At 36.1% G+C, this 12,435-nt stretch overlaps 1 protein-coding gene across 8 annotated transcripts in view; it reads left to right on the top strand.

Annotated features, from left to right (window-relative positions):
• Window positions 1-12,435, top strand: part of RALGPS2 (Ral GEF with PH domain and SH3 binding motif 2) — a 124,692-nt gene that overhangs the window by 100,408 nt on the left and 11,849 nt on the right. For 6 of the 8 annotated variants that reach the window (XM_026853466.1, XM_026853469.1, XM_026853467.1 and 3 more), the window contains 4 exons: window positions 5,632-5,686; window positions 9,171-9,248; window positions 10,805-10,910; window positions 11,641-11,733. In XM_026853466.1, coding sequence (XP_026709267.1) covers window positions 5,632-5,686; window positions 9,171-9,248; window positions 10,805-10,910; window positions 11,641-11,733 — 332 coding nt within the window. The remainder of the gene's footprint in view (window positions 1-5,631; window positions 5,687-9,170; window positions 9,249-10,804; window positions 10,911-11,640; window positions 11,734-12,435) is intronic. The other 2 variants (XM_026853472.1, XM_026853473.1) reach the window with 1 other exon arrangement.

Genomic DNA, 12,435 nt, shown 5'->3' with positions numbered 1-12,435 from the left:
CTGAGAATATAATTTTAAGTGTTTAAAAATTCAAAATCGTGTTTGTAGCAGTGTTGAATGCAAATTCTGTTCTAACTTGGGAATGTTTTCTTTCTTTCTCAAACTATTTGTTTTCCACTTATTTTTCGTAATGTACAATGATATGCATGAAAGCTCTGGAAAAACTAAGGCTCTTGAACATTTACCTTCATTTGTGTGTTCCAAGCATTTGAGAATAACTTGAGCTTTATTCTAATGCAGAGAAATTAATGCTGCAGGGTCAAAGGTGTTTTAAATCAGTGTGAATTAATACAAGAAAAGTGCCTTTGTAAGAACAGTACACTTTCAAACCTGAACTGGCATAAAACGCATACAGGAATATCAGCATTTTAATGAATTCCTCTATTAAGTTACCATCTTGAAGTACTTGAATTCTACAAGGGATTATATTTCTCTCTAAATAAATGAAACATAGATGTAGGTATACAGTGTATGCATTCGCTTTCAGGTTTTTGGCAGCCTATACAGTAGGGAAGAACTCTACACAGCCAATGTTTGTTTGATTCCTTACCCTGTAGTATACTGCTCAGGTGTTTAGGACTCTGAGTCATCAGCAGCTTGTGTCAGAAAATCAGAGTTTGGGTAGAGTATCGGGCAGAAGAAATGTTATTTGTTGGGTTTTTTAATATTCCATTTAAAAGAGTATATAGATGCCTGTCTCTTGTCCTAAATGTGGATACCCTGTATTAGTGATAGGGTAAATATGAAAGCTGTGTTGTACATTTTTAACCAAAAGTATATGTAGGTGCCTGGATTTGAGCAAAGGAGAGGCATATACAGAAGTTCTAGAATCCTGTTTCTTCCCCAGTCCTTATGAGTATTGTTTGGTCTGAGGTACGTGCTTTGGGTGTTTTGACGTTAATGCAGTTGTACAAACCCCCTCTTTCTGCCCCATCTTTATCAATTTGGTTATTTGCTTTTGTTAGGTTTTCACAGTGAAATTCATTATCAGTGATGGTATTAAAAGTTTGTGTTGATTCTCTGACATCATATTGCTTGAGTTGGTTGCCAGTCTTCACGCCATTTGTATTTGGTTCCCTAGCAAGCCAAAGTTGAGGTATTTAAACTTTACTGTAGAACAGTTAAATGGTAATGAACTACTTCAGTATATATGAGCATATTTAGTATGGTTGTAGACTCAAAAAGACAGATTGTAACTTTCAGGGCATGGAGTCTATCTCTGTGATGTTAGCTGGGCTGTACTGTGCTACAGCAATTGGATGTTCAGGCCACTTGACCCATTTTTTTGTGTTTTCACATTAGAATTTCAAGCTCTGTCAGATCGTCACCGGCTATAGTGACTAGAGCTCTGAAAACACTGTGTAACTGGAGCCAGGAGAGTGTCAGTTGCAGATTTGAGAAGGGGAAAGAATTTTTAGTCTGAATACTTTTTAAACTCTTTGGGGTTGGTTTGTTTATATTAACACCTGTTTAACTTTGGGGACTAACTTCTGGATAAAGGAAGCCTGTGTTAAATGTTCAATATCCTCAGACTTTCAGCAATGAGTGGATGCTGTAACCAGGGGGGAGTGTGTATGCAATGGTGTAGGCATTCTCTATCACCTAACTGGGAGCCTAGCCTCACGCTGTCTGTGTGGCTGTGGTGTGGATATGAGAATGCAGAGCTGTAGCATGTATGTGCATGTCTACAAATGCAAACAGAAAATTCACATCTGTGTTCAGCTGCAGTACTAGAGCTCTGTGTAAATGATCCTGAGACTTCTCAGATAATCATCAATACAGTAAAAAAAACATTTTGCCAATTGCTGTTATTCCTAAGATAGGAAAAAGCCTTCATGTTATGCAATAAAGAGAAACAAAACTAATATTTTTTTAATCTTGTACAAGAAATTTTAAATTTTATTAGCAATGAAGAAAACTAGGAAGATAGTGGTTTGTGTCAAGTGGCTTCTTACATAAAGCCAAAACTTGGGTAGAACATTAAGTAATAGAAAGCACTTAAACTACCTAGGATTTGTATTAAGTTTAACCTGAAGACCTGCTTGAGGTGGTTGGAAAAACTCAAATATTGAGTACATACTTGTGAAGAATTTAAGAAGGTGATATATTTTTAAAGTACTGAATGAATGAAATATTTCCAGTTGAGGTGATAGTCAAATAGTGCACTTAATGTTTAAACAGCATTTGGCTAGACATCTAACTTTTATTAACTTAAAAATAGTTCCTTTCACCTCTGTTTTGTTTTGGAGGGAGGGATGTAATGCATATTCTTTTGCTTTTTGGAAAAGATTTGTTGGTGTTTTTTTAGTATTAGAACTTCTGTTGTGCAAAAAATCTCCTGGAGTTTTTAGAATCTAAAATATCCTGTTAGAGATGTTCTATATATACGTTTTGTATGTTCTATAAAAACTGTTTAGGCGTCAATATAGATGTTAAATCAGTATCTGTCATGTTTGGCCCACTTTTTTCCAAATTAACATTGCTTTTTAAAGTAATTGGCAATTTCTATATAGATTAAACTTTTAAAATTAAACTTCTTGTTTATGAATCCCCTGAATTCATATAAGTTTTGTAACTTTACTGATACTGTAATAAGGTTTATCACTTTCTGAAAGACGCCGTTTCAGCTCTTGCTCTAGATTGTTTACATTTTTAGAAAGCAACACTCCCTTTTCAATCTTTCTGTAGACTTAGTACAGTGTTTCTTACACTGTACTTAATACAGCTTTCTTAGCAAAGCTAATATAGTTGCCATGAAAATGTCATTTCAGATGAAATTTTAATGTATCAGCCTACTTTAAATATAAAAAAGATGGCTTAATGATACAGTATTGTTAAGGTGATCTAATTATGTGGGTTTCTGTCATGGCCACAGTGAAGTAGAACTCTAGTCATATCAAAATTGCACTACTTGTTAATACAGAGATAAATCTATGCAGTAATAAGGAATTAAGTATGATTCTAAGTGTCCCTAATAACTTCATTGTTGACTGGATGACTAGAATAAACAGGAATTACTGCATCATTTTGCAGCACAGATTGCTCCAAGTAGCAACAAGGAAAACTTCAATTATGTGCAAGGAAACCTTTTTTCAGATGCAGGTTGTGAAACAGAGTAACAGTTTGCACAGAGAGACTGTGGAGTGCCTCCTTGAAGAACATGACTAGATGTGGCACTCAGCAATCTGATCACCAAGTTATGTTTGTTCTGACTAGAGTGTTGGATCAGATGGCCTGAGAAGGTCTTTGATCTTACTATAAGATACTCTACTATAAACAGTCTTCCTCAAAGCCAGCTTGGAGCTGCCTAAATAGCTCCTTAAAGTTGTCTCTGAATTCTGTCAGATGTGAGTCTGTCTCCTCATCCCCAAATCATGCTACTTACTTATTTGAAGAGACTTTGGATATTGCCTTACAGAGAGTGCTGCTGTGTTTTTGTTTGTATTAAATAAATCATTAAGCTTTTCACTGAGATGTAGAATTTGCTGAAAATACTGAGTTATTTCTTCTGAAGCTGATAAGCTTTGTTGTGGGATTTTGCAAAGACTTCTACCATAACAGCAGGCTCCATCTGGATAGGTTTCTCCAACTGGTTATTCCAGTTTTGCCTTTATGATCTCTCTGGCAGTATTCCTGTATAAAAGTGCATAGAACAACATGGAGTTCAGTCCACATATTCTTTTACTTTTGCATCATGCAGGTCAGATGTAAACTGTGCTGAACAGAACTTCTGATTATTTTTATAGTCACTTTTTACTCACCTGCCTTGTGGCACCAGAATGAATGTTTGCTTACAGATTAGGTTTGTCACTTGGAAGTAAGAACACTTACTCCACTGTAGTAACTGTGGCTCTTAGATACATTGTCCTTGCAGCTACAGAGGAAGTTTAAGTCACAGAAGTATAAGTAACTGTACTTTTCTTTTGTGGACAAGCTACCTGCTGCTGTAACCTTTTAAGCAGTTGAATGCTTAAGGATCAATGATCTGAGAATGTAAGTACTTTAAAGATGCTTCTAGAAAATAATTAGTCACCTGTTGAGTATTGTGCTCCCCTTCTTGTGGACCTTTTTGCCTAGTTTAGGAGCCAGTAGCTCCACTGGAACATCGCTTTTATGTGTCTCTTAGTGTCTTCCACTATACAAGTCCCTTCTACTGTAATGTGTGAACCAGGTTAGGACCTTCCTTTAGGAAAATTTCAGGGTAAGCTGAGACCAAATTATCTAGTATCCCTTAGAGATCATGTTACTATGAGGATGTTGAGCTAATGTTTGGAAAAGAGGCATCGAGGTTGAATTGACTTGGCAGATAAAGGCATGTATTTTTTCTTGGATCTTGCAAAGAGAGAACTTCACTCCATGCTGAGATTTTCATGGCTCTTAGCTGGAATTACCCCTGCTGTGTGTGAATTTTTATTGCCTCCATCTTTACTCTGTGTTTACTCAGTGGATATCCAGACTTACCTTTGTACAGCTTTAGTCTTCAGGGCACCACTCTTCCCTGCTGATTTTTCTCTGTAAAATTACAGGGGATTTGTTCCCATTTTCAGCCTTTGTTTCTCTGTGAAAACCCTAAGTAAGGTGCATTGATACAGGGTTATTTTTTTTTTTTCAATTTGACTGAAAATCATTGTGAATCAATTAATTTCATTTATATACTAGTTTTCAGGAGGCAGAACAAACAAGTTCTCAGGTTTGTGTGCCAAAAGGTGGGCTTTTAGCAGTAGCTGACATTGAATTAGGCTGAAACTGAGGAGTTGGGACCATCTGAAGACAAAAACACATTTTGGCTTGAAGTGGAGGGTGAGAATGGTGGCTGGCATGGGAAGGTGGTCTGGTCTGAAAGGTGAAGACCTTGGTGAAGACCTTGCGAGACCACAGCTTGAACATAGTTTATAGTACTGTTACAACTAAAGTTACTGAGTTCTTAACAGCATTTCTATAGGGAAACATAGTTACTGATTTTTAACAACATTACAGATAATGCTACCTTGTGTCTGTATTTAAATACTGATTTTCAGGCTAATGGAATTTACTATGATTGCAAAGTTAATATGTGATTTATGGGCTTGCCATGAGTGGATGCATCAGATACTTGGATTTTGTGTTTTTCTTCTACTTTCAGTGTTTAAAATAAAATACTTGCAGTAATACCGGATTGCATTGTGAAGCACAGAAGGAAAAAATATTGTGATCTGAGTAGGTGGGAGATAGCTTTAAAAGTTGTTTAAGGCTTCTCAAATTAGCAAAGCCTTCTAACGGATTGGAGATTCAGCAGTAAGTTTGCACTGCTGCAAACTTGCACCTCTGTGTCATGACCATTTATGACTTCATAAGGAATTACTTAAGTGACTTTTCTTTTAAAATACAAATCTGCATTTAGGAATTTTGAAAATGCCTTTCCCATTTATTAGCACTCCTTTTCTTCAACTTCTTAATGTGCACCTAGACCCAACCCCTTCAGATCTCTGCCTTGGTTTATGTGAAATTCCTGAAGCAGATCACAGAGTTTTTTCATTGCGGTATTTCTGTGAAGAATATTTTACACACTTAAATATTCTGAGGAGAAACGTACAAAATTGAAATTACTGTAGATGATGGAATAAAGTATCATTCATTCTTACTTTTTTCAAGGTAGCAGTGATGGTTCTGAACTCAGTGAAGAGACTTCCTGGCCAGCATTTGAAAGGTAAGAAAAACTGCCATTCAAAACCTGCACTTCTCTATTCAGACATTGCTACTTACAATCTCTCACTCAATCCTGAAAGTGATGCTTTATTTTAGTGATCTAGAGATCTTCCATACATAAGAATATTAATAAACTGTAGTAAGTTCACCAGATCTGTTAAAGCAGCAGAGAAGTACTTTCTGCTCACAGTTAATAGGGCTTTTGTCTGATGGGGTGATTACTCATTGCACACATTCTTCTAAACAGCTCAACCAGAATACTATTAAACCCCAGATATTTTTCAGGTTTCTATATTTGTATATCCTGTGTATGCTATTCATGTGAACTATCTTTTTTCATTTTCACCTTCCCTGAGATTTCATCTGTTCTTGGTCCCTTTGTTCTTGTCATTGATATTGTCACCTATTTTGTCTCTCTTATCTTCATTCTTACTTGCCCTTGTGTTACATGGGGAAACATAGAAATTCCCCTTGCTAATGTCTGATTTTTGTGGTCCAGAATTAACTACTTGTTCCTTTTCCAATACCTGCAAATTCTCAGGTGACATTGACCGCTTCAATCCTTTCCCATGTTGTATTTGAGAATATGGAAAAAGATGAATAGCTGTAGTTTAATATAGTAAAAGGTAGAAATTTCATCTTTCCACAGCTGAGTAAGATGCACAATACAGTGTGTAGTTCGTTTATCTAACTCAATTTCAGGTAATTCATCAGCTTCAGAGTTGCCATGGATGCTTTGAAGATGTGTTTTGTAGCAATTTTTGTCAAAGAACTTTATCTTTATTGTTGTGAACTGTTACCACAAACCTTATATTCTGCTTGAATTCATTGAAGCAGTTGAACTTCTGTGTTAACTTTTAGGAAGAAATCTTTGAAAATCTCTCTGTGCCAAAGGTGAACTCTTGATATTTCATACTATAAATACCATTACATACATGATGAAATGCCTTACGATTCCATTATGTAAGCAATAAGAACATTCCACATGAGCACAGCAAGAAAATCTCTTAACTTTTATGTGCTCAGTGATGCATTGATGCAACCTGTAACATTCAGATTTTCTTGATTTTTCCTGCCTTGCTGCCTTACAGAATTAATCGAGTTCAGGTTATTCTCAAAGCAAAAAAAAGTTATATGGAAAAGCCTTAGACAAAACAGGGAACTGAGTGCTTTTACCTCGAGTAACAAAAACTGAAGTTTTAGTAAGCCTCAGGCTTAAGCTCATGGTAACACTCCAGAATTGCTGTGTGGCCTTCTGAGATAAAGCAGTTTTTCATCCCTGTCCTAATGAGAACTGGCTGGTCCAGACTCCCATTTAAAAGGTTTGCTCCATGTCAAACAATTATGTCAGAAGACTCCTCCTCCTCCAAATTCCACTTGCCTTCAATACTTTCTTTTCTCCTGAGAGTGCTCTTTGAGAACTCTGGAGTTGCATGTTTTTCAGGGTGACTGCTCTTGGCTGCTTCTAGGGAGAGGGATTGGGTTCCTTGCAGACGTTCACAATATCATGTGTGAAATTTCTAGACATACACAGCAACCTTGTGTCTCTTCCTTGGTTTATAAGATGATGAAGCATGTTTTCATATTTAATAGGTACTGCACTGACATGCAGATGTCACAATTTAAGATAACTGGAGGAGTTTCTCTAGTTTTGATCTGTACAGTGGGTTTGCATTCTTTTAAGAGTCTTTAAATGAGGGAGGAGCATTAGTTGTCTAGAATGAACAGCTACTGGCAAAATTGGGATACATCCAGTGTTATTAATGACTGCTTCCTATGCAGTGAAAGTGGGAATTTCCCAGTGATTGAGGATCAGAATCTTTGGCTGGGAAGGCTTAGATCTGCCTAATATGCCTAACAGGAAGAAAAGGGATACTCCACACACAGATTCCCCAGATAACAGAAGGAATAGTAACAAATATTCTAGCATTTCTGGGCCCTCCTGTTGTTTGTAACTGGGAAATGCAGAAGGCATGAGAACTAGAGTCACTAGTTTTCAAGTGCAACAGAAACTTAGTTGGAAACTTGAGAAAGAGCTTTCAGCATTGGGATGTCCTTTACAGCTAATCAAAATTACTTGAAGGACTTAAATTCCAAGTCCTGACAGTTATATCATGTTAAGGGCAGTATACTAAGTGGCTCTTCAGTCTCATAGGTTGTCATCCTGAGTGTCTCTAAATAGATTTCCCTGAAATAGCTCGAATCCCAAGAGTGATAGCCTCCTTGTTATGAAAAAAAACAAGCTTAAAGATAAGAAGGAAATGTATTTCATTTGCATGCAAAATATACAAATATACAGCTCGTATTACAGTTTTCTTCATATTAATTAAGATTTTGTCTATATCTTGAATATATTTTTTGAAAAACTCATACATAAATTCAAAGATACCAGTTATGTTGAAAAGCAAATTCTGGGATAGATTAGATGATAATTCATTAGTGTATTTGATAATTCTTCTTGCAGCAAAAGCAATAGTTTGAGCTGGTTTAAAAAAACAAAATGGCAAAAACAAAATACCCCATTTTTCTTTAATGCTGCTGACCTTTACTGTATCTCTTAAGTCTGTTTGCCTGCTCTATACTGAGTGAAACATGACAGTGCTGTTTGCTTAGGTTTCCCATTGGAGAAATACTGCAGCTTTCCAGCTAATGCAAAGCTCCTCTTGTAGGTGACAGATTGTAGGAGATTTTGCCTATAAATTGTAATAGGCTTGTACTTAACTGTCTGCTTCTGCAGAATTGGAGCCGATTTTCAATCTTTCAGCATACTACAAGCAACTAGAAAAACAGGTTAAAAAATAGGAGGTGAGGACAAAGTGCCTATGCTTCTGTTGACTTAAATGGACTTCAGTAGGCTGAGGGGTCTGATCCAGAAAAACAAGGTTCAGTGAAGCAAAGCGTTGTTCAGAAGGCAGGTCCACAACACAAGTCCTGACTAGGGATAAGAATATAGACCAGGCTAAAGACTCTAAAACATCAAGCTTGTAGGTAAAGTTTATATGAACTGGAGAATTGAAATATTGCTTAGCTTATTTCAGTGTGAGTTTATACAACAGTATTTTAAACAGCGTCAGGCATATTTTGATAGTCCAACAGCTTGTGTGTGTGCATACTCATAGAAGTTGAAACTATTTTTTGGTAGTAACATCAAGAAACAGAATTTAAAGACAGTTTTTATTAATATGTCCCTTTACGTTCATTTCATCTCTAAGAACTAAATTCAGACTTTGCTCTCAAAATGTATTATTGTTCAGTGTCAATAAAACACTTCAGTATTATGAGTTCTGACAAAGAGAACATTTGATAAAATAAAAAAACGTGGTATCTACCCCTGCATGCATTTTTCTAACTGAAATTATCCTGTTTCTTACGTGGAAGAAGTGGCTTTGCATATGCACACACAAAAAAATACTGTTTTAGCAGTCGTGCTGTTTGTGTGAATAAAAGTATATGTAATACATACAATTTATAATGGAATCCAACAGGAACAGGTTGTACCATTCTCTCGGTCCGGGGACAAGAGTGTCACGAAATGGCTATCGAGGCCACATGAAGGCCAGCAGGTACAATCCCCACTGCACACAGAGGTGTCAAACTTTCCCTCTGGTGTTGGTGATTTGGTTTGGTTTAATAATTAAGTGGGTGTTTTCTGATGTTATCTTTCTAACTTACATGTCATAATAAAGGTAGAGACCTTTTTCTTCAGACTTAAAGCTTTCCTTTTCTGTGACTTAATCTGAATCACCATAAGGATATTTGTTCATTCTGGTCTGCAAATCCAAATTCTGAATCATTGGTTCTTCATATCAAAGTTTAAAGATGTTTTACCAGAAGTAGCTTTTTAACTGCCTGTCACTCGGTAGCAGTGTTGGTAGTTCTCATGTGGACAACAAAGCTGCTGCTTATGCTGATGGGTAGCATTCAAGATATTTTCTTTGCTGGCAGTTCTATATTGAATTTCTTTTTCCCTGTTCCTTGAAAGCAGTTATGTGGCTAAAATGAGTAATGCATTAAAATTGCCCCAAATTTAGTATAATATAGTATTATTGCAAGCTGACAGAGTAATATAACTGATTATTCTGATTAATTAAAACACAAATGCTGTCTCCAGCTCTGTGGCACTGTAGTTGGGAAGGAGATGGCCATTAACTATGAAACTTTTTTCATGTTAGGAAGTAATCATTGTCTCCCTAAATTAAATTCATGTTCACATCTATCAATGTCCAAAATTGTCTCCATATCATCATTCTCAGTAGGTGCTGCAATGAAAATACTTATCAGATTTCCATTTTACTTTGAATGTTCATGAATGTTAGGATGGATGAAACAGCAAATCCTGGCTTACTTCAAAACAAGTTTTAGGCACTGTTCAGTTTCTTGGCAATTTAGTTATATGCTCTGATTGACATTTACTGAAGTGATTTCTGTTGTAAATTTTTTCCAATTTTTTTGTGTTTTGTAAGCCAGTCAGCTTTGTAGTTTTAATAAAGCTGAGGGTTTTTTTTCTTTTCACAGTGCTGTACCTGGCATTTGTTTTGGCCCATTGCTCTTAGATCCCACATAGGATAAATGATTAATAAAACACCAGATGCATTAAAACACCTTAAAGCTGTGGTTTGGGTTTCTACTCTTTATTACTGCTCCTGCCCACTCTTCTTGCTTTCAGATATTTTAAAAATTGTGCATGCTTGAGCTATGCTTTGTTTTTGATGTGGTGATGATTCTAGTGTTTCTAACCAAAAAAATACTCAAATCTTTCTTGCAAGGGCTGAAGGAGAGGTTTTTAACACATACAGCAACTGTATGAATGTACTTCAACTGTTTGGTTTTTAAAATTAACTGTTCTTGTATTTCAGTTGTGTCTTAAGTTTTAATTCTTTTAATTAAGGATTACCTGCTTGGCTAATTAATTTTTCTGATCACTTTTGCTTGTGAGTGTAAATTCCACAACAGCAATTCCTTGTAACAACCAAAGTATTTTTCCACAACAAAGCCCAATAAATAAAAAGTTGACGTTTCTAAATTAAAATACAGATGTTTGCATTAGTTTGTGGTAATGATTGGAAAACTACTTTAGGAAAAATACTTTTTCACACAAATCTTCACATGCTCCTTTCAGCTCACTAGAATCTGAAGATTTGGCTGTTCATTTGTATCCAGGAGCAGTTACTATTCAAGGTGTTCTCAGGAGGAAGACTTTGTTGAAAGAAGGCAAAAAACCTACAGTAAGATTTTAAATTCATTTTCTCATCTTCCTTTTCCCAGTTATAAATACAATAAAATGGCATTGTGCAACTAATTCAGGTGTCCAAGACCACCTCTGCCTGGCTGAGTAAGGCTTAGGGTCACTGCTCGAGTTTGCATTCTTCTGTTTGGTGGATTTATGCGGTATATTAGGCTATACCCATAATCTAAAGAGTAGAAGAGAAGTGCAATGCTACACAAGATTTCTTACAATTACTGATAACTTTAAAAGAGAGGAACAAGTTTTGTCTTTCTGAATGTTAAGAATGGTAAGTGAATCCTATGAATTTATCAATAAGTAATAACCCTTATCATTTGCAATGCTTGGTGATGAATTATAAATCAAAATACATATTCATGACAATGGGGGATACCTTATGACAGTACATAAAATGTAAAAGGGACAAATGTACTCTTACCTCAGCAAAGTGTTCAACAAGGGTTGCAGAAAGTATAGAGTAACATGCAGAAAAATTTTCTCAGATTAGTGAGGAAAGGAACATATATTCTTTCCACTTTCTAGATTTTTAATGCATTCATAGGCCCACACAAATAACTAGAAACATCATCTTTGGAAACATGGCTGATGGTTTGGCTGGGCTGTTAGTGCTGTCACTTTTTTGCAGGATGATGCCTGTTATTTTAAGGCTTGATATTATGAAACATTTTATTTATCCATTGCTTTTTTTGGTTTTTGTCTTTTCTCTTTAGGTAGCATCTTGGACGAAATACTGGGTAGCACTGTGTGGAACCCAACTCTTTTACTATGCTGCAAAATCTCTGAAGGCTACAGAGAGAAAACATGTATGCAAACCAAGCATGTTCCAGTCTCATCTGCCAAAATTAAAATGTGATTTCCTGATGTAAACACTGAGAATAGTTCAGGATTTGCATGATTTCTAGTCAGCATTATCCTGTCTTCCAGTCAGTCAGTCACCTCATAGGGATATGCCCTAATGGAAATATCATGCACGTTCATGTGCTACACCAAGAACATCTGCTTTACATATGCCATGGGTCTCTTTGAATTTGTTGGTCTGTAAGGAAGGGAACTATGTCATTGGGTTTGTCTGCTTTTCTAAGGTAGAAGTCATATCTTTTGATAATCTCTGAGGCTTGCAATAGTTTGTTGCTACTTGAAATCCAAACAAGCATTGATGTGAAAAGACTGAGAAGTCACCACATATGACATTAAACATGTACTGATTTCATATATGTGGTAAAATTAGACTCCTCTCTTTTTAATCCTGCTAAATACAAGAGTACAAAACATTTCATGTGTTAAGCAGAGCGCTAGCATATCTCGTGATGCTGGCTTTCCTTTTATTAGCTGCAACTTTATTTGAAAGGAGCTAAAAATACTTTGCTTATTTGGGAAGCAGTAAAAGGATTTTCTGTAGATGTTCCAGGGATGTTATGATGTCCATAGTTCCTGTTTTTACTGGTTAATTATAATGGAAGAGGTGCTGCCAGAGATTCTGTTAGGAAACTGGGTAAGATTTAAGA

The sequence above is a fragment of the Athene cunicularia genome (genome assembly GCF_003259725.1).
Source record: "Athene cunicularia isolate RWA chromosome 8 unlocalized genomic scaffold, athCun1 chr8_part1, whole genome shotgun sequence".
Classification (NCBI taxonomy): Eukaryota; Metazoa; Chordata; class Aves; order Strigiformes; family Strigidae; genus Athene; species Athene cunicularia.
The sequence above is the reverse complement of the archived record's forward strand: the minus strand, read 5'-3'. Positions and strand labels throughout refer to the sequence as shown.